Source organism: Hippoglossus hippoglossus, chromosome 4 (assembly GCF_009819705.1).
Source record: "Hippoglossus hippoglossus isolate fHipHip1 chromosome 4, fHipHip1.pri, whole genome shotgun sequence".
NCBI classification, from domain to species: Eukaryota; Metazoa; Chordata; class Actinopteri; order Pleuronectiformes; family Pleuronectidae; genus Hippoglossus; species Hippoglossus hippoglossus.
Genome location: NC_047154.1, coordinates 28,272,758 through 28,295,047, shown reverse-complemented (window position 1 = coordinate 28,295,047; position 22,290 = coordinate 28,272,758). Strand labels below are relative to the sequence as shown.

The 22,290-nt window shown below is 44.0% G+C and overlaps 2 protein-coding genes and 1 long non-coding RNA gene across 9 annotated transcripts; 1 reads left to right on the top strand and 2 right to left on the bottom strand.

Annotated features, from left to right (window-relative positions):
- Positions 1 to 351: 351 nt before the first annotated feature.
- LOC117759855 lies at positions 352 to 1,596 on the top strand. The gene is made up of 2 exons (XR_004613579.1): positions 352 to 681; positions 738 to 1,596. It is a non-coding gene; the product is annotated as an uncharacterized LOC117759855 (long non-coding RNA).
- Positions 1,597 to 2,262: 666 nt separating this feature from the next.
- On the bottom strand, positions 2,263 to 9,379 carry serpinc1 (serpin peptidase inhibitor, clade C (antithrombin), member 1). Its single transcript, XM_034582290.1, has 8 exons — positions 9,248 to 9,379; positions 6,977 to 7,334; positions 5,472 to 5,687; positions 5,264 to 5,401; positions 4,341 to 4,559; positions 3,615 to 3,789; positions 2,927 to 2,991; positions 2,263 to 2,611 (listed from the first exon to the last, which is right to left on the bottom strand). Exons 2-8 carry the CDS (start codon positions 7,331 to 7,333, stop codon positions 2,438 to 2,440), a joined length of 1,344 nt encoding a protein of 447 aa, XP_034438181.1. The 5' UTR covers position 7,334; positions 9,248 to 9,379; the 3' UTR covers positions 2,263 to 2,437.
- Positions 9,380 to 9,882: 503 nt separating this feature from the next.
- stil (STIL centriolar assembly protein) lies at positions 9,883 to 21,916 on the bottom strand. Of its 7 annotated transcripts, none has more exons than XM_034582257.1 (18): positions 21,744 to 21,916; positions 21,155 to 21,346; positions 19,775 to 19,879; positions 19,525 to 19,640; positions 19,238 to 19,425; positions 18,567 to 18,814; positions 18,391 to 18,474; positions 17,977 to 18,063; positions 17,745 to 17,892; positions 17,551 to 17,651; positions 17,351 to 17,459; positions 14,551 to 14,957; positions 14,388 to 14,481; positions 14,188 to 14,269; positions 13,325 to 13,535; positions 13,179 to 13,254; positions 12,873 to 13,096; positions 9,883 to 10,671 (listed from the first exon to the last, which is right to left on the bottom strand). In XM_034582257.1, the coding sequence occupies exons 2-18, from the start codon at positions 21,232 to 21,234 to the stop codon at positions 10,101 to 10,103; spliced, it is 2,931 nt and encodes a 976-aa protein (XP_034438148.1). In that variant the 5' UTR covers positions 21,235 to 21,346; positions 21,744 to 21,916; the 3' UTR covers positions 9,883 to 10,100. The 7 variants fall into 7 exon arrangements, with proteins under 7 accessions (XP_034438148.1, XP_034438147.1, XP_034438152.1 ...); XM_034582256.1 differs by having other exon boundaries at positions 21,155 to 21,469; positions 21,778 to 21,916; XM_034582261.1 differs by having other exon boundaries at positions 21,778 to 21,916.
- Between the last annotated feature and the right edge of the window lie 374 nt (positions 21,917 to 22,290).

The window sequence follows — 22,290 nt, the reverse complement described above, 5'->3', positions numbered from 1 at the left end:
GGAACTAATTTTAATTTAGTGATGTGTAAATGTCCACATTGTTTACTTTGATTTATTAAGGTCGACTTTGAACTTCTGGTTTAACCAGGTCCTGGTTCAGACTTTGATTTTATGAAGTCTCCTCTTTAAAAGATGTAGTGGTTGAGGTTAGCTTCGAGTTAGCTTACACTTAGCTTACAGTTAGCTCACAGTTAGCCTACAGTGAGTTAACAGTTTAGAAGTTTTTATTTTCCCTTGACAAAGAAGAAAATTCCCATAAAGTTTTGACCTAAAAATAATGTTAAAGTTCGACATGTTGCTCAGCTCCAACTTAAAGTGTAGGGGCAGGAATAAAATGATTCGATAAATCGATCGTCCTGATGCAGATAATCATTCACTTCTTATTTTATCATCAGTAATTAGTCCGTTAGAAACAGCTGCCTCAGTTTCCACATTTCTTAACTCTGGTTTTTTGGATCAAATTAAGAAAGAAACTAGATTTTTTCCAACTTTGTTCATTTTCACTTTTTTCAAATAAAAAACTTAACAGGTTAATGAAATACTAAACCGGTCTGAACTGGTTTGAAAAGGTTTGAAAACAGGCTAACCTTCCTCCTCACCGCACAGAGGTGTCGTCAACCAGTCTGGTTCAGTCCGATCCAGTCTCGTATGGTTCAGTCCAGTTTGTTCCAGTTCAGTCCGGTCCAGTTTGGTCTTGTTCAGTCCGGTCCAGTCTGGTTCGGTCCAGTTCAATCCAGTCCAGTTTTATCTGGTTTAGTCTGGTCCAGTCTAGTTTCAGCCTGTTCAGTCCGGTCCAGTCTAGTCAGGTTCAGTCCGGTCCAGTCCGGTCCAGTTCAATCCAGTCTAGTTTGGTCTGGTTCGGTCCGGTCCAGTCTGGTTGGAGGAATCTATAAAACAGGAGTAGTCGGGTCGTAGTTAACGAAGTGGACCGGTTGAACTAAAGTGTCGTGTTTCACATGAACAGACTCGTTCTTTAAAATAAATGATCAAAGATCAGAAAACTGTCGATGAATCAACAACAAACTGGTGTTTGATTATTTCTAAGAATCATCAGATTCAACTTGAAATGAATTCATCTTTACAGAATCTGATCAGATAAAGTGACTCAGGATCCGACTTCTCTTCCATTGTTATTCAGTTTCATCTACAAACTGTGAAAACGGCTCAACCTCATCATCTTCATCATCTTCATCAACCTCTGGTCTTCGTGTCTTTGAGTCGGTCGAGGCTCCGTCATCGACGTCGTTCGCTTTAAATGCCAAATGTTGGTTTCATGTTTGTTTTTTACTTTTGACTGTTTCTGAATATCCACAACACGTCTGATGATACTTTACTGTCACCGTGTATCTAATATATCCGAGCAGAAGATGGTTTTAGTAAAACTTTTAATACTGTACTTTTTAAAGAGGACGTACTGAACGTGTTCTGAAGCTTTGATGTGAAGAACTTTTCTGTTGCATGTGTCTGGTGGAGGGGGGGGGGCAAAGGTTGATGATAGTTAGAAAATGTGAAGAAGCTTCTGTTACTATGACCACTATCAATCTATAGATCACTCACAGGTCGCTTCACAGGAAATAAAGCACTTTAAGTGTCAAACTGCAGCGACTCACGTTTATTCACACGCTAACGTACGAAGAAACCAACAGTCGATTAACGTCTTTGAGAAGGAGTCAGAAAAACGGTTTATTTAACCAGCTCATAAACTAAAAGAGCTTTTAGCTTGGTTTGTGTGAATGTGTCTGTGTGTGTATGTATATGTGTGCTTGTGACGTGTATATATACATATATATGCTGTGTTCTGTTTTAGCTGTGGTATCGTTGGAAAAATAATTATCTAAAAACTCACGAGCGCAGGAAGGAGCATATTGAAAATATGGAGAAGTAGCGCCACCTTGTGGAGAGATTAAAATCAAGCCCCACACAATCAACCAAGAGTTAATAAAAATGGAAGTCAATCCAGAGAAAGTGATTCTTAGGAGACTATATATATATATATATATATATGTATATACATATATATATATAAACGGTCACATCTTTTGTTTCAGACAAAACAAGATGTGACCGTTTTCTTGGAACTCTAAACAATAAATTCATGTGAAGCTGAAACAGTAAAACATGCGTTTAGTTGAATGTATAGATTTTTATTTTTCTATAAATGAATGTGTGACAGGAAGTGAGTGTTTGGTGGAGACATACAACCAGTCGTATTTTTAGTCTCACAGTGAAACCTTTAACAACCAGAGGAGCATCACCAGCTTCACAGTGTGTGATAGTCATTTTCACATGATCTACACAAATGTCACATGTTCAGCTCCTCACACTCATCTACACACAATCTAAACACATTCATATAATGCCGCTGTTTATCAAAGGTCAAAGGCTGGTTTGTTAAACAGAGAAACGTTGATTTGAGTTTGTATGAAAGCAGCTTTTATTAGTTGCAGGGGTCGGCCACTCGGCCGGTGAACAGCATCGTGTTAATGGTCGATTCTCTGATGAGCAGCAGGAACGGTCGGTTGGCCAGAAAAACCTCACGGTTCAAATTGAGGGAGCGTCCGATCGCCACCACGGCCGTGGCTGCCGCCGCCTCACTGCCCTCCTCATTCACCTAGAAGCCAGAGAACAGGTTTGTCAAGAGCCTGTCTGAGCTAAAGACTCCCGGTAGAGTACCACACTCTCCTTAACGCACACGTAACCAGGGCGGGACAATTCCATCTGTCATCAGTACACCTGGCATTCTATTGGTTGGAGAATGTCGAGTGCAGGCAACAAAATATCAGAGTGCAAGAGCACAGTAAGAAGGGGTAGTTTGTGAGTGCAGGGTTTACAGGGGGAGTCTCTCTTTTCTAACAAAGTGAAACAAAATAAAAAAACTTTGTAAGTTGATTTGTGTCACCAGGTGACCAGCGTGTCGGTAACGAACCTCCAGGAAGGCTTTGTGGTAAGCGTCTGAGATGTAGAGAGAGTCTGAGCCGTCCTCCAGGATTCCTGAAACAAACACAAACTCACCTCGTCTCATGTTTTCATTTATTAAGTCACACCTGGTTTCAAATGTGTTTCATACACAGATTGTTTATTAGTATTTTGAGCCTGAGGACATTTCTGCCCATGTCGTCGGATTACGTGACGATACAGTTGCATTTTCACTCGTTGTGGGGACATTGAACTGTCATGTGGTCGCACTCGGTCCAATTGTAATCCATCAACAAACATGTATGTTAAAGGTTCAGTGTGTAGAATCTAGTGACATCTAGTGGCCATGTTGCATGTTGCAGCTGAATACCCCTCACCTCCCCCAAACATGATAGAGAACCTGTGGGAGCGTCAGGTGTCAGGTGTTTGTCTGGTCTCCGCCTCTTTAAAAACATGGCTGCCTCTGTAGAGAGGACCCGCTCCTGATGTCAATATAAAGTATTCAAATATAAAGTATTCAAATATAAAAGGCCCATTCTAAGGTAAAGAAAACAATTTGTACAATTTAGATGAAACACACAAGCGAAAACAGAAACCTATTTTTCACCTAAACCTTACACACTGGACCTTTAATGTTACTGTGCTGCTGCCGGTGAAAAGAGGTGATGTGGGTTTGTGGACGTGAGAGGGTGAAGCACCTGGCAGGCTGGACTTCTCTGCGCTGAACAGGTCAGTCAGTCCCATCGCCTGCAGCTCCTCCTTCAGAGCAAAACTGTCCTCCACCCTGAACCGAGGGACGTGGACGGACACCGAGGTTTCCTCCATCTCATTCAACCAGTCGTTCAGTTTCGTCAGGTCCAGACTCTCCTCCACCTTGACACAAAAATAAACATTAACGTACACGTGGTCCTTCACTACTTTACTTCTCTGACTGTGGAGTACCACAAGGCCTTGTACTAGGACCACAGGTTTCTTTCATGTATATGTTTCCTCCTCGAAACTTTCCTCTGTGAATCAGAGGAAATGTCACTTTATATGCAGATGACACTGATTTACAGTCGGCTGTAGAAATATTTGACAGAATTTCTTCCACAGTGGAAGATGTGACTGAAGTTTAGACATTTGGCTTTTAACTCATTGATTTCCACTGTTTTCACAGTAACTGGACAGACGTCGTTAGAAAAAGAAATATAAGATGAAACTCCCTCAGTCAGTCTACACCACATCTCGACAGCTTTCTAATCTACTGGTGTACAGAGGAAAATATATCAAATCTGAGGCCAATGAGCAGCTCGAGTCTCATGTGCATCTGGACATTTTCCAACTGTGGCAGGACAATGAGACTTTGTCTACATGCTGCCTCTGTGTACTTTATTATATATTCTGTTCGGGCCTTGACGCCAATAATCAATAATCTGTATTACCTGACTGAGCGCTGTGTCCTTGCTTGGAAGAATGATCACCATGGTGATGTCGTCTCCAAGGTACGGCATCTCCAGCAGCTGCACATGGTCGTTGGGGAAGTCTCTGTACCTGAACTTGGCTTCCTGGTACATCATGCTGACCGAGCAGGTGCGACTCGCACTGACGTGGAAATCTGAGACGAAGACGTTACCTTTATCAAACTTGTTCTTCCACTGACCCTGAAAGGTAGAAACGCTGTGCATCAACCACTCTCTTCACAGCTTTTGATCCATTCTTTTCAGACCAGCTGAGAACACGATGCATTCTTACGTTTGTGTGCCGTCCATTTTCCCCAGCGCTGCTCGTGGAGCCCTACGTTAACCCTTAAATGATGAGTACATTTTTCCATAGAGTATATTTCCTCTCCAATGCCCAACCATCTTTTGGAGCTGGTGGACGTTTGCTGTGTTCTACACTCACTCCACTTTGTTTTACATACAGAGAATATCTTCCACTTTCATTTTGCAAACCTCTGCACAATTTAGACACAATCTTTGAGGGGGTTTGTTTGTTTTCACTGTCAACACTTCAATTACTTCATTACCTTGTGCTGAGATTCCTTTTTTAATTTCTGTATCGTAGAAATGTCTTGACTGTAAATATCTGAACAGGTCCCCATTTTCTAAGTTAAATTCACGTTCGATTTTTTCAAAGGTTTTAAAGGAGTGTAGCTGTTTTTCATTTTTCTCTCCATCTTACAAACGTATTATCTCTCCAGGTCTAAACTTGGGGGACTGAGAAGTTTACTGTCTCCTTCTAGTTTGTATCTTTTGAGAAACAGATTTGGAGTGTTTCTTGCAGAATGGACTTTTCCACCTACACTGGCTGGAGGTTGAGTTTGTCCCACATTGAGCTGTAACCCTAACCCTCCGTAAAGTACTACCTTGAAGTAGATGGTGTTGACAAGGACCAGGATGGTGTTGGAGTCCAGCGCCCCCTGTGGCAGCGTGTCCTTTATCCGGTTCTCCGTCTTGTTGGCGATCCAGTTGTTGATGGTGACCAGGGCCTCCTCCGGGTTCTCCTGCAGCACAGAATCGGGGTTACCAGGGTAAGCAAGTGGCGATACGTAGGTGTGCTGGATGACACTTTACCTTGAAGTTGAGCGGCAGCAGTTTGGCTCCGTACACCGTCTCACTTATGTTCTGATACGTCTCGTTGAAGACCAGAGACTGTTCTCCAAACAGCCTGTTCGCAGAGATCAGCTCCGTGGTCTCGTCCTTCTTCCGGAACAGACGACAGTTGAGTTTGGCGAAGAAGAAGTGGACCTGATCTGAGGTCTTCTCTTTGATGGAGTCAAACTCAAACACCTGCAGTTCAACGCACACAGAAAGACCATCAACACTGGGTCCTCAGGAGGAGGTGAGGAGGAGAGGAGGTGAAGACAAGAGGAGAGGACAAGAGGAGGTGAAGACAAGAGGAGGTGAAGAGGTGAGGACAAGAGGAGGTGAGGAGGAGAGGACAAGAGGAGGTGAGGACAAGAGGAGGTGAGGAGGAGAGGACAAGAGGAGGTGAGGACAAGAGGAGGTGAGGAGGAGAGGACAAGAGGAGGTGAGGACAAGAGGAGGTGAGGAGGAGAGGACAAGAGGAGGTGAGGACAAGAGGAGGTGAAGAGGTGAGGACAAGAGGAGGTGAAGAGGTGAGGACAAGAGGAGGTGAAGAGGTGAAGACAAGAGGAGGTGAGGAGGAGAGGACAAGAGGAGGTGAGGACAAGAGGAGGTGAAGAGGTGAGGACAAGAGGAGGTGAAGAGGTGAAGACAAGAGGAGGTGAAGTTTCATTTCTGGGTGAACTATCCCTTTAAGATTAGACTTAAAACGCTCCTCTTTGATAAAGCCTATAGTTCTGGATCAGGTCCTGAACCATCCCTTGGTTATGCTGCTATAGGTCTAGACTGCTGGAGAACTCCCATCATGCACTGAGGGAGAACTCCCATCATGCACTGAGGGAGAACTCCCATCATGCACTGAGGGAGAACTCCCATCATGCACTGAGGGAGAACTCCCATCATGCACTGAGGGAGAACTCCCATCATGCACTGAGGGAGAACTCCCATCATGCACTGAGGGAGAACTCCCATCATCCACTGAGAGAGAACTCCCATCATGCACTGAGGGAGAACTCCCATCATGCACTGAGGGAGAACTCCCATCATGCACTGAGGGAGAACTCCCATCATGCACTGAGAGAGAACTCCCATCATGCACTGAGGGAGAACTCCCATCATGCACTGAGGGAGAACTCCCATCATGCACTGAGGGAGAACTCCCATCATGCACTGAGGGAGAACTCCCATCATCCACTGAGAGAGAACTCCCATCATGCACTGAGGGAGAACTCCCATCATGCACTGAGGGAGAACTCCCATCATGCACTGAGGGAGAACTCCCATCATGCACTGAGAGAGAACTCCCATCATGCACTGAGAGAGAACTCCCATCATGCACTGAGGGAGAACTCCCATCATGCACTGAGGGAGAACTCCCATCATGCAGTGAGAGAGAACTCCCATCATGCACTGAGAGAGAACTCCCATCATGCACTGAGGGAGAACTCCCATCATGCACTGAGGGAGAACTCCCATCATGCAGTGAGTCTCACCTTCATGATCTGCTGCAGTGTGTTGTTGCAGGCGCCCAGTTTGGTCATAGCGAATGCGGTGGAGATGCTGATGGGGGACATGAAGATGTTGGACTCGGGCGTCTTGCCGAGGGCGAGCTGCTTGTACAGCGACAGGGCAAAGCGGCTGTTGGCCTTCGACAGCTCCCACACTCGGGGGTTTGTGGACTCGGGGACCGGCTCGGGCTCCGGGGTCGGGCCCTCTGGGTCGGGGCTTCGGTAGATGCAGCGTGGCTCCAGAGCCAGGTCTCTGGGTTTGGCTCCACAGATGTCTGGACGGAAGGCGAGAGAGGCGAGGGGCAGGAACGCCACAGCCAACAGCCAATCAGCAGCCCTCATCCTGGAGAGTGAAAGCAGCAGACACACACACACATTTGTACTTCTATCTTAGTGAGGACACTCATTGACATAATACATTCCCTGACCCCTGACCCTAACCTAAACCTTATTCTAACCCTAACTATAACCTAAACCTTATTCTAACCCTAACTATAACCTAAACCTTATTCTAACCTTTACTATAACCTAAACCTTATTCTAACCCTAACTATAACCTAAACCTTATTCTAACCTTTACTATAACCTAAACCTTATTCTAACCCTAACTATAACCTAAACCTTATTCTAACCTTTACTATAACCTAAACCTTATTCTAACCTTTACTATAACCTAAACCTTATTCTAACCTTTACTATAACCTAAACCTTATTCTAACCTTTACTATAACCTAAACCTTATTCTAACCCTAACTATAACCTAAACCTTATTCTAACCTTTACTATAACCTAAACCTTATTCTAACCTTTACTATAACCTAAACCTTATTATAACCCTAACTATAACCTAAACCTTATTTTAACCCTAACTATAACCTAAACCTTATTCTAACCTTTACTATAACCTAAACCTTATTCTAACCCTAACTATAACCTAAACCGTATTCTAACCTTTACTATAACCTAAACCGTATTCTAACCCTAACTATAACCTAAACCTTATTATAACCTTTACTATAACCTAAACCTTATTCTAACCTTTACTATAACCTAAACCTTATTCTAACCCTAACTATAACCTAAACCTCATTCTAACCTTTACTATAACCTAAACCTCATTCTAACCTTTACTATAACCTAAACCGTATTCTAACCCTAACTATAACCTAAACCTTATTATAACCTTTACTATAACCTAAACCTTATTCTAACCTTTACTATAACCTAAACCTTATTCTAACCCTAACTATAACCTAAACCTTATTCTAACCCTAACTATAACCTAAACCTTATTATAACCTTTACTATAACCTAAACCTTATTCTAACCCTAACTATAACCTAAACCTCATTCTAACCTTTACTATAACCTAAACCTTATTCTAACCTTTACTATAACCTAAACCTCATTCTAACCTTTACTATAACCTAAACCTCATTCTAACCTTTACTATAACCTAAACCTTATTCTAACCCTAACTATAACCTAAACCTTATTCTAACCCTAACTATAACCTAAACCTTATTCTAACCCTAAAACAAAGTCTTAAATCTCAGCCCTTTAAAAAAGTGAGGACCAGACAAAATGTCGTGTCTGTCCTCACAAAGACACAAGTACAGGAACAAACACAGTTAATCAATAAACTCTAACTGAGCGTCTGAGCTGTAAAATCCTTCAGTTTGTTTTCAAATCAACATCATGATTAATTTAAGGTTAACGTTCATTTTATTTATTAAATACTTTTTCATAAAACTGAATCAGTTGAATTTGAAAATATATTTTCAAATTCAACTTTGTTTTTATTGAAATTATAAAAAAATCCTTTGTCTCTGAATCGTTTAGTTTTTATTCATTTATTTCTGACATATTTCATATTTCCACTGTTTTTATGTTGGTGAATAAGTAATTATTAGCATCAATAATGAATATAAATTGTTATTAAGGAACAAAGTGTTTAATGGAACTGAACTAATATTTAAACTACATTAATTCACTTCAAACGTCGGTTTCAGGTAAACAGACACATTTAAACATGAACCTCAGAAATACAGAATCATTTTATACATATATATATTTTATACATAAATATATATACACTTATATTCTCTATCAAAGATATAAAGACTTTAATTTAATGATCAAAATAAAAAGCTAATCTTTTTTTTTTAGGTTAAACTGTAAGTTGTAATTTAAACAATTTAAATAAAAAGATGAAGAATCACAGTAAAGTTAAAGCACCGAAGTTGGAGCTCTTACCTGAGCAGGTGAACAAAGTCTGAGTGGACGAGCCGATCTCAGGTCAGTGTCCTGCAGAGCGACCAGTCGTCACGGCGACCTTTGAGACATTGATCGCCTGTTAGTCAACAGTCGGTTTCATCCCAGGAAACATGTGGACACAAGCAGCAGTGATGAACTCCCCGTCAGGCCGATCACTGATCAATAACCAATACTGCTGCAGGACGCACAGCTCGCCAGCAGGGGCATGAGCATCGCTCTGGTTACTTCATAAAACATTTTAATCCTTATTTTATTTTCAGACGCCGGTGTGGACGTGCTGTAAACACAATCTATACGTCATGTCCCGTCGGCTGCTGCTGCTCCACAGGACAAACACAAACTGATTTGTTTCTGTTTTGTGTGACAGTTTAAACAGGTTCATGTAAAAAATTAACAAACAAGTTTCATTTAAAGTTTTAAAATCTGAACATTTGTCGAATGAAAGTGAGAAATTTTAATTTAAACAAATGAAGAAAAATAAACAGTAAAGTTAGAAACTTCATGAAGGTGTTTGTCACTTTGAGTCGTGTTCGACTGAAACAACGAACATCAGATAAAAAAAGAAACGTTGAGCTTCTCCTTTAAAGCTTCGATAAACAGGAAGTCAGCAGATAAAATCATTCATATGAATTTTATTTGTGGAATCAATAAAATAAAAATGTGCAAAAACATTGACATGAAAATAACGCACACACACACACAAAGCAGATTTCCAGTTAAACCATAAAGAGACGTTTGGTCTGATTTGCTGCTGAAGAGTCACATATCCATTAAAACCAGTTTGACCCTGAACGCATTAGAAGCCAGACTCCATTTTAAACGTGGCGCCGCGTCAGAAGAGTTTGGGCAGCTGTCTCAGACGACTCAGGTCCAGAATATTTCCCACTGATCCCTCCGTCTGGTGCTTGCTCGTCCTCATTAAAGATGGACGCTTGCTGGAGCAGTTCTCCTTGTCGGCGCTGAGGGGCGTGGCTTTTCGGGCCAACAACTGCATCTTCGGCAGCAGGTCTCTGATCAGCTGACTCTGGGGGAGGGGCTTCACGTTCGGAGCTTCGGTCAGTGGCTGTCGAGTCGACGCCTCCTGAACCCTGACCTCCTCTTGCTCTTCTTCTTCCTCGCCGTCCTCCTCCTCGATCAGGCCGTACTTCCTCATGTACTGCCTGGTGCCCAGAGACATGTTGCTAGGCGACAGCAGGTAGTCAGAGGAGGAGGTGGGGACTAGACGAGGGGCGTGGCCTCCCAGAGACAACCTGCTGAGCTGAGAGTCGCTCAGGTAACGCAGAGCGATGGCGTTGGCCTCCAGACTCAGATCCACGCTGCCGCCTGGACACAGAGAGCTGACACTCAGATCAGACACGCCCAGTGTGGACATGACAGCTGCTGGGTTGATGCTCGCCAGAGTGCTGAGAACACACACACACACACACACACACACACACACACACACACACACACACACACACACACACACACACACACACACACACACACACACACACACACACACACACACACACACACACACAGTAAATCGGAGGCTTTATCCATACGACAGCGTTTTAAAACTATCTGTGTTTTAATCCGACACTAACGCACACATCACATGACCACTCACGTGCACTGGACATGCACGTGTAACCAGACTGTTTGAATAACATCTCGTCTCCTTCATGTAAACAGTTGTATCAGCTGTTAGCAAAGACAACAGGGTCAGTAACTCTTGTAATTGATTCTCCATGTTGCATTTTCTGCTGAATCATCTTTCACTTCTCATGTGGGAAATAAAACTCATGGACGAAGTGTCGGACGTGTTTCGATTTGAGGACATCGGTACAAACTCTGATGCGTTTGTGAACAGGTTGAATTAAACGACAGACACAGCAGAGGTGACTCCTGGACGTCAGGGCTGAACGTGACGGCCGTGATCCTCCAGGCGCCGACACCGTGTTTGACCTTTGACAGAAAAACTGAAGGATGACTCAGCAGAATACCGACGATGTGGAAACTGAATCAACAGCTTCAGAGCGACGTCACAGTGAAATGATGACGGAACATTAAAGAGCTTCTGCTCAAGCAGCAACAACTGCAGCTCAGAGGTGAAGCCGATGCAGAACTGCAAAAAAACTGCAGTTCACTGAGTGCCCACTTGAGGCTGGCTCCAAGAACAAGTCAATTCCCATTGACTCCCAAGTTAAAAAGCCCAACTTTAGAGCAGAATTAAACCTGTTTACAGCCTGGTTCAAAAAACGGTTTTACTCTCAATCACTCAGTTCTTTCTTCCTGACAACTGTACGGGGGGTGAATTAAACTAAACTTGCTCGTTTAGATAATATAGAGGTTTGAAACTATGCATAATTATCACTTGATGGACAGGTGAAGTCACCATTAGCTCTTCACTCCGACTGTTAGCTTGGTTTCACCTGAGCTAACAGGCTAATCCCCGTCACTGAACACGACCTGAGTCTGTGGAGACGTTTTCAGGCACATATCGGATGAATAGTACGTTTTGTTGTTCGGCTGGATCTCCTGATGGAGAAGACGTCTGCGCTCCAGTTTCTGTGGTAAGTCAAATATAGTGTTACATTTATGTGTTAGTAGTGATGAGCAGGTATCGGTGTCTCTGTACCTGGCTTGTTAGCTTAGCTCAGCTAGCCTCCAGGCAAGATACCAGCAGTAAAGAAGATGCTAACGGGAGCGTATGATTGTTCACTAATTGAGAAGCGTTAGTTTATTGTGATAAAACTTCTAAACTGAAGGCGAATGTGTTTGGAGAATAAGCTCCACCACGTTAGATATCTAACGTAAAGTTATTTGCCTCGCTATCCTAGTAATGTTAACATTGATGCAACACTTGACTGTGCGTTAATGTGAGTAACTTTAGTATTAATGTTATATTAGATTATAGTTCAAGAAATAACGTTAGTGCCGCTGCTCCAGTGGGAAACAGGTTGAGCTGGAGTTTGTTATTGAGGCTTAAAAAGTTTGATTGATAATATTACTACAACAAACACAGGTTATTATCCACAGGAGGATATCAGATCATTTAAAAATATTATTCAGTTCAATTCTATATATTGGGGACATCACAGTTGTCTGAATTTAATAAACCTGTAGTTTTGGATGATTAAAATACACCCAGGTGATAAAACATGTTCCCTCACATTCTGATGAGAAACATTATTTGTAATTTGTCCTCTGTGTCGACTCTCACTCACTGTTCTAACAGTCACACGTTACCACTCAGTGTATTTTCTTTTAATGACATCACTGCTGTTTCTTCACCTCCATGTCACAAAGTTTCTTCTTCTTCTCATCACTTGATGCTGATTCAACAGAGAAACCCATTGGTCAGCAGGATCATTTAATATTCATGAGGTGCTTTGAATTGACCATATATGGTTGCATGTGGGCGTGTAGAGGGCGGGGCATGAGGCAGATCCACATATGCACATTTCCAGGTGGACTGTGGTTTATAAAGGGAACATTCAGGTGTGCGTGTGCACGGTTGTGTAAATCTGAAACCATTTGTGGCTTTTGTGCGCACGTAGACTTTTAGTATGAATCGTACGACGCTCTGTTCGATAAATGAGGACCCTGGTTTTACCTGACACTCTCCACATCTCGCACTCTTTTCCTGTCAGACTCCGTCAGATCTTCTTTGTCCACGTCGACTCCGAGCTGCTGCAGCTGCCGCACAGTGGCGCTGACTACGGGGTCGGAACTCTGCTGCCTCCTTCTGGACGGGGAGGAGACCACAGACTCACTTCTCCTCCTGGACTCCACTTCCTGTCCATGGTCCGACTCCTGCAGACGACTGGTCAGCTGAGTCTGAGGTCATAACAAGAGGTTGTAAGGTCGTCTGTTCAGTACCCCCCCCCCCCCCCCCCCCATTTAGAAGGTGTCCTGTTACCATCAGGTTTTTGTAGAAGCTCTGCTGCTCGTCTCTGCGCATGCTCACAGTGACGCCCGCTGGACTCTGCAAACAACTGAACACACACACGCCTTCTTAATTACCTGTTTAAACAACAACCATCTTCACTAGTGTGAGCGTCTCACCTGTGTTGACCAGTAGGGGAGCAGGGAGACATCTGATTTGTGATGTCACAGGCCTCAGAACTGCCCACAGTCTCAGTGACGGACAGGTCATGTGACGAGGAGTGTCTGCAGGAGGAGGAGGGGCTGGGGGAGGAAGGAGAGGTGGGGGGTGGGGCTTCTGTCTCCTGATGGGGGAGGGGCTGGACAGGGTTTGCCCAGAACAGACTGGCACCTGAAAACAAAGTGATGTCATCATCACACACACCTGTCAGTGAATCACTTTCTCACACTCAGTCACTAGGGCTGCACAATATTAGGAAAACATGCGATAACGTTGTTTAAAGGGATAGTTCACCGATAAATGAAAATGCACTCATTATCTCCAATACAACTGAAGTCAATGGTGACTGATTCTTCAAACGTAATAAAACAGAAAAAACCTAAATGCCTCGATATCTGCTCCTGTAGTGTCATCAAGCCCTGACATTCATATTCGACTGTTTTAAGCCTAAACGTCCACTGGAAGTGACGAAGGCCCAATCCCATCTCACCCTTTTAGCCCTTCCCCTTCGTTTTCCCCTAACCCTGTCGGAGTGGGCTGTCCCAATACCTGTCAGGATTGAGGGGTAGGCCCAAGGGGGGGGCTCTACAAACGGAGGGGTACCCAGAATGCCGTGCAAATCACCGGCAAGCTGGGAGAGAGACCCACAAATGTAATATTTTCTCCATTAATAAGGATTTAAAACTTACGATAATGATGTAATAGCTTAGTTTAATATCATTTCAAGAATCGACTTCAGTTGTATTGGCACTTAACCGCATCTCCAGACAGACAGACAGACACACACACACACACACACACACACACACACACAGACACACACCTGTCCCCACAGCGACGCTGGTCGTGCTCCTGGACTCCTGAGTGTTGACATGTTTCATCTGAGCCTCCAGCAGCATCTGAACCTACAGTTAGACAAAAGTGAGTACTCCAGTTTCCATGACAACCACACACCCTGGGACCAATCAGCAGCCTGGTTGGTGACGAGTTATGTTTGAAAATGACAGATAAAGTTTTTGTTACCTGAGCCTGCAGCAGGCGCAGCTGTCGGTCCTGGTGGAGGAGGACCTGGTAGGTGTCTGATGGTACGACTCCGCCCACCTGATCAGTGCACTGATTTACATAGGGGGGAGGGGGGAGGGAGGGGGGAGGGGAGGAGACAAGAGGAGGATGACTGCAGGGACCAGGAGGAGCAGGGGGGAGGAGGAGAGAGGGAGGAGACAAAGGGTCATGTGAGGGAGGGGGGAAAAGACCTCGGGTGGAGGAGGGGGGAGCAGGAGGAGTCATTGGATGGTTTCTGAAAGTGGGGGGAGGAGGAGCGGCAGAGGAGAGTATGGGGGTGGAGTTACAGGTGTAAGGCGAGTAGCAGGTGGAGGGCGGCTGCAGGTTAGAGTTGGGGGTGCTATGGAGGTGAGGAGGGGGAGGTCTGGGAGCTGGGGAGGAGGAGGTGGGGGTGCTTCCTGTTGGAGGAGCGGACTTCCTGTCAGCCGACGAAAGAGGAAGACATCTGTGGGCGGAGCCAGGGTCCTGCCAGGTGAAGCTGCTGTCAATCAGCAGAGAGAGTTCAGGAACAGACGGCTGAACTCTACGACTCTGTAACAGACATCGACCCCTGTTGGTGAACACTGGTACTGAACAGTTTTCAAACCAAAAACATCAAAGTAGACGTGAAATAAATGTTTGTAAAGATGTTTCTGTCGTTTCATCTCGTTCTTCTCTCTCTGACGTTTGTTCAAGTTTCTGATCAGTTTGGTTTGAATCAGTTATTGATGATATAAGAACAGACCGAGACGTCATGATTGACAGGTGACACTGACTCCTGATTGGTCGAGTGCGTGTTTGGGCGGGACCGAGATACCCGATCGTCTTTATATACAGTCACTGATCGTCTTTATATACAGTCACTGATCATCTTTATATACAGTCACTGATGGTCTTTATATACAGTCACTGATCCTCTTTATATACAGTCACTGATGGTCTTTATATACAGTCACTGATCCTCTTTATATACAGTCACTGATCATCTTTATATACAGTCACTGATGGTCTTTATATACAGTCACTGATCATCTTTATATACAGTCACTGATCATCTTTATATACAGTCACTGATCCTCTTTATATACAGTCACTGATGGTCTTTATATACAGTCACTGATGGTCTTTATATACAGTCACTGATCCTCTTTATATACAGTCACTGATGGTCTTTATATACAGTCACTGATGGTCTTTATATACAGTCACTGATGGTCTTTATATACAGTCACTGATCCTCTTTATATACAGTCACTGATCCTCTTTATATACAGTCACTGATCCTCTTTATATACAGTCACTGATCCTCTTTATATACAGTCACTGATGGTCTTTATATACAGTCACTGATCGTCTTTATATACAGTCACTGATCCTCTTTATATACAGTCACTGATCCTCTTTATATACAGTCACTGATCCTCTTTATATACAGTCACTGATGGTCTTTATATACAGTCACTGATGGTCTTTATATACAGTCACTGATCGTCTTTATATACAGTCACTGATGGTCTTTATATACAGTCACTGATCCTCTTTATATACAGTCACTGATCCTCTTTATATACAGTCACTGATCATCTTCATATACAGTCACTGATCCTCTTTATATACACTCACTGATCGTCTTTATATACAGTCACTGATCATCTTTATATACAGTCACTGATGGTCTTTATATACAGTCACTGATGGTCTTTATATACAGTCACTGATCCTCTTTATATACACTCACTGATCATCTTTATATACAGTCACTGATCATCTTTATATACAGTCACTGATCATCTTTATATACAGTCACTGATCATCTTTATATACAGTCACTGATCCTCTTTATATACAGTCACTGATCGTCTTTATATACAGTCACTGATCCTCTTTATATACAGTCACTGATCGTCTTTATATACAGTCACTGATCATCTTTATATACAGTCACTGATGGTCTTTATATACAGTCACTGATGGTCTTTATATACAGTCACTGATCCTCTTTATATACAGTCACTGATGGTCTTTATATACAGTCACTGATGGTCTTTATATACAGTCACTGATCCTCTTTATATACAGTCACTGATGGTCTTTATATACAGTCACTGATGGTCTTTATATACAGTCACTGATCATCTTTATATACAGTCACTGATCATCTTTATATACAGTCACTGATCCTCTTTATATACAGTCACTGATGGTCTTTATATACAGTCACTGATGGTCTTTATATACAGTCACTGATCCTCTTTATATACAGTCACTGATGGTCTTTATATACAGTCACTGATCCTCTTTATATACAGTCACTGATGGTCTTTATATACAGTCACTGATCCTCTTTATATACAGTCACTGATCCTCTTTATATACAGTCACTGATGGTCTTTATATACAGTCACTGATGGTCTTTATATACAGTCACTGATCCTCTTTATATACAGTCACTGATCATCTTTATATACAGTCACTGATGGTCTTTATATACAGTCACTGATCCTCTTTATATACAGTCACTGATCATCTTTATATACAGTCACTGATCATCTTTATATACAGTCACTGATCATCTTTATATACAGTCACTGATGGTCTTTATATACAGTCACTGATCCTCTTTATATACAGTCACTGATGGTCTTTATATACAGTCACTAATGGTCTTTATATACAGTCTATATTTTGTCATGAATGTGTTCTATTATATAGATTTATAGTTTTCCTCTTTTCTTGTGGCCCAAATGTTTTTCTGTTTTCCAGGATGATGAAGGAAAATGACACAAAAGAAGAAGAGTGGGAGCTGAAGGACAGACGTTGTTTATAACCCGTCTCTACGTCCTCGGTATCGTTACGTCGCAGTGATGTGGTGATGGTCTGTTAGCTGTTAGCCTCATTAGCACCGTTAGCAGGTAGCCTCCTGACAGCCCTGAGCTGTGACTCACCTGCTGAGCGGGGGCATGAGGACTCGGGGACGGTCGTGGAGAAAGGTCTTCGTCTTCGACTCCAGAGTCCTGATCAGTGACGGAGACACCGGCAGCTGACGGGGGGGCGCTGGGGAGAGGGGGGGGGGATTGGGGGCTCAGTGAAAACTCCTCTTTGTCAGTATGTTCAGTAAGTGGGATTGTCCCTTTAAACCTGGTACCTGTTAAAGGAGCTCTGAGCCGCTCTGAACGTCTCCGTCTGTCTGTGATCGTCTGAAGACAGCTCACACTGCAGAGACTGACCGTCCACCGACGCCACCTGCTGAACACACAGCTCATCATCAGCCCCACTCAGAATCAATTCATCAATAAGGTGAAGCTGCTGAAGTCCACGTAGTGTCGGATGAGTGGTTACCTGGTAGAGTGTGACAGACTGGGAGGCGCTGAGGAACTCACAGTCCAGCTGTAGTCCTGGTCCTGGTCCTCGACACTGGAAGAACTGTGGAGCTCTGTGAGTGGCAGCGAACAGAACGAGCAGGAAACAGCCGCTCTCTGACAAAACTCTGAAACACAGTTGAGTCGCTCGATCACAACTCAACATCATCAATACACAACGTTTGTCTCCACAGACGTCTTCTGTCTCTCACCTTTCCTGCAGGGCGGTGCTGAACAGGAACCTCAGACACCAGGACATCACTTGAGGGTTGTACATGTGTGTGACTCCACTCAGCCAGCTGTCAAAGACACAAACAGTCAGAAAAGAACATCTCTCAGTACATCTCTGCCAACAGTCTGTCAGATTAGTTTGAAAAATGGAATGTTGTTGTGCTCAGTCTTTAATTGATCTTTTGTGTTATTGTTTCCAGGTCATCATGACGAGACCAGGAACAGTTGTGCAGACTTTAGGCACCACTGTACGTTTGTCGTACATGCATCATTCACGCCTAGCAGCTAGCCTGCTAACAAAGCCAGGTAAAGCGAGAGTGGAGGCCAACATGTCCTACACGCGCTGGAAGTGGTTGACTAATTACAGACTAGGCCAGCCGGCCAATCGGACTCACAGTCCGACCAGCGGCAGGTTGGCAGCTTTGGGATCAGACTCCAGTAGCAGCAGCAGCTTCCGGGTTTGATCCATGGTCAGAAACCTGCGAACACACACATGATTCAGTGTCAGTAAAAACACGCTCCACCAGAGGAAGCAGTGTGACTCGTATCGGTGAAGGTCACATGATCTCACCCTCTATGGCAGTTGGTGGCGTGCTGCAGCGTTCGGCCCACACCGATCAGACTCCTCAGCAGAGCAGTGGGGATGATGGGAATGGCTCGGACCGGCTGGATGTCCATGCTGACAGACGGACAGATGGCCGACCAGCTGAGACTAAACACCATAGTGTCAGACTGCTGAGAGCAGACCACACGACCTCTGACCTTTATCAGCTGAGACAGATCCAGAGTCTGCCTGCTGCTCACAAACTGCTGCAGCGCCTGTCGACACACACAGATGAGACGATGTGACACCACAATTAAATTCACTAGATCCTCAAATCACACACACACACACACACACACACACACACACACACACACACACACACACACACACACACACACACACACACACACACACACACACACACACACACACACACACACACACACACACACACCTGTCTGATTGTTTTCATAATGATTTATTCTCTGAGAAATCAGTCAAAATTAAAAAACAAAAAACCAAAGCCGTGACGTCCTGTGGAGGATCTCCGGAGAATTGGGTCCAGACTTTTTCCAGAAGATCCCGGACTTTTATTATCATACTTGAACATTGTGAGATAATCGGGAGAAGTTCACGTCAGCAGAGTCAAGGCGGTCGAGAGGGGAGGCGCTGACTGATGACCTCAGAGACTTTACCTTGACGCTGTGATGGATCTCGGCCTCTGATTGGATAACGGTGACAGGTGACGTCTCAGTCTGAGTGGAAAACAAACAAGGAACAAGGACGTCTCCAGGAAGCAGAGCAGTAGGGACCCTGGCCGAGGATCCAACCTGGTCCCGACCAGGATCAAAGCGGTTCAGAGTCACAGTGACCCCCTCCTCATCTGGACCCCACGAGCACAAACAGCAGAGAACAGGAGTTAATATGAGCCAGGTGAGTTTGACCAATCAGAGCTCAGGATGACAAGCAGGTGACCTCTGACCTGAGTCCACACACACTGATCCCAGGAAGAAACAGTGGAGGCGGGGCTTGTTACTGTGACGGACGTGACGCTGAGCCAGTCGCAGAGCTTTCTCCAACAGCACCACACGAGGCTTCCTAGACACACACACACACACACACACACACACTTTGTACAATCTTATCTAACACTGACATTAAAACCGAAGTACACTGAACCAATCGATCACTGGATTGAGGTGGTCTGAGGCGTCGGCCGCTCCGATGGTTACCTATGCGAGCAGAGCTGGAGGCGGAGCATGTCTCCTGAGGGGCCGTCCCACAGAGCTGATCGGGATTTGGGGAAACTCAGCAGCATCAGAGAGTTTGTGGAGTTTCTGTTGAAGACGAGGTCATCACTTAAGTAAATGGTCTGAATATATATAGATTTATATAGCTCTAGTCTTCATTAGTTTATTGTCATTCATAAAGGTGCATCTCTGGGAAACTGGGATCGAACCACTGACCTTCTGATTAGAGAATAACTGCTCTACCCCTCAGCCACAAACTTTATTCTTCACACCAAACACATGACGATGATTCTCTTCTTATTTATTTACAAAACACTCATCTATAAACGTCCTGATTGTCATTTTAACGACGGATCAATATCACACTGCACGAGGTCACAACACTGTCTGGTCCTTGAAAATCTAAATGTCAACAGATTGGGAAATTGGCTTTTAAACACCACAAACATGTGGAACAACTACCAGAAGACAAGCTGATCCCAGTTTAATCAATTTAAATCCATTTGAGCTGACATAGCCCAGTATGAATGTGTCTTCTATAAATTCTTGTTGCTCTCCCTATGTTGATTGTTGTTTAAAATGTACTGATGTAAGTGAATAGATTTCTTTACTGATGAAAAGAGAACTTGCTCTCAATGGCCCTTCCCTGTTTAAATAAAGGAAGGAATGAATGATAGGATTCATTAAGTGTGAATGTGTCGGATGTTGAGGGTTCACGTGACAGCGTCCTGCGTGTTTCACCTCTTCAGTCCTGTGAATTCACCGTTCCTGCAGCTTTCAAAAAGTTAAATTCCAGACCTTTTAATTAAAGATCTATGATATGAAGGAATAGCAGAGTCAGAATTACTGACACATCATCATAACTGAAGATAAAGTTTCTCTCAGAAACAGAGTCACACAGACGAGCTGAGTGTCAGTCATCGGTTCCAGGTTTAACATTAATATCATCATTTTATTGATGAGAACCTGTTTCTATTGACACATATCTTTTGTTATTATATATTATAATATTTTCCTTTTATTGTTGTTCTGCTCAGAATTTATGATAAACTGTTATTAACTTGTTTGACTGGAACTGTGCAGACAGATGTAAACATCCTCTTTATGAACTTTAGTCTCAGTGAAGCTTTCTCTCAGTTTGACAAAGACCCGCAACCAAACTTCATTTCCTGTCCTGGAAGTTCCATCTGATCCTGTTGCACTTGAATCTGCAGTAAATAGCCGGATCCCTTGTTCCTGCACTATTCTGTCCACAACATGGCGGCGGATCCACTGAAGGAACAAACTGACACTGGGTGCAACTCTCCGTGTTTTCAACGAACCACACTCACTGTGCCGGTCAGCAGAGGAAACCAGACCCACCTTCCTCTCACGTTCTCCGGGGTGAACACGTCTTCAAACACCGCGGCCGGCAGAGTCTGGAGCTTCACCGGGTAGCTCATCCCTCCGTGTCCGGCCGAGAGCAGCCGAGCTCGGTGACACACGTCCGTTAGCCGCGTTAGCTTCCTGCCCGGGTCGGCTAGCTTCGTTAGCTTTACCCGGTATTACCCGGAACTCTTTAGTAAAATCACAAAGAGACTCGGTTAACTTCGTATCTGATGCATTTAACCTTCATTTTAATGGAAACAAACACCGTCTATAACCTGGATCAAGTGGAACATAAACACCGTGTATAACCTGGATCAAGTGGAACATAAACACCGTGTATAACCTGGATCAAGTGGAAACATAAACACCGTGTATAACCTGGATCAAGTGGAACATAAACACCGTCTATAACCTGGATCAAGTGGAACATAAACACCGTGTATAACCTGGATCAAGTGGAAACATAAACACCGTGTATAACCTGGATCAAGTGGAACATAAACACCGTGTATAACCTGGATCAAGTGGAACATAAACACCGTGTATAACCTGGATCAAGTGGAACACTAACACCGTCTATAACCTGGATCAAGTGGACCATAAACACCGTGTATAACCTGGATCGATCCGCAGTTTAACCGTGGCGCTGTTTCTGCTCCTCACTGGCGGGGCACCTCCACCGTCCAATAGCAAGCTCCGTGTCAGTGACGCTGACCAATAGGAAGCGCCGTGGCAGTGACGCTAACCAATAGGAAGCGCCGTGGCAGTGACGCTAACCAATAGCGCGCATGTCCCGTTGCAGATTTCTTCTTCTTGTGTCAATGGAGACAGATGAAGCTCGACAGCGCCCCCATAGGCTGGAGAGGCCGCTGAGGGTAGTTCACTACAGCAGGGGCGGATCTAGAGGTACAGGTTTCTCCTCTGGCCCCCCAATGGCTCCATTCTGACAATCACATTCATTTAATTCCCTCAATTCCTTTGTTTAAAAGAAAAAATCCATTAAATACGTATTCAAATAAAACTTTTCCCGTGTGTGACCCCATTGTTTACATTGGAATAAAAACAACATTTTAATGAGTCGTGTCTCAGACGGAGTGCTCACACACACACACACACACACACACACACAC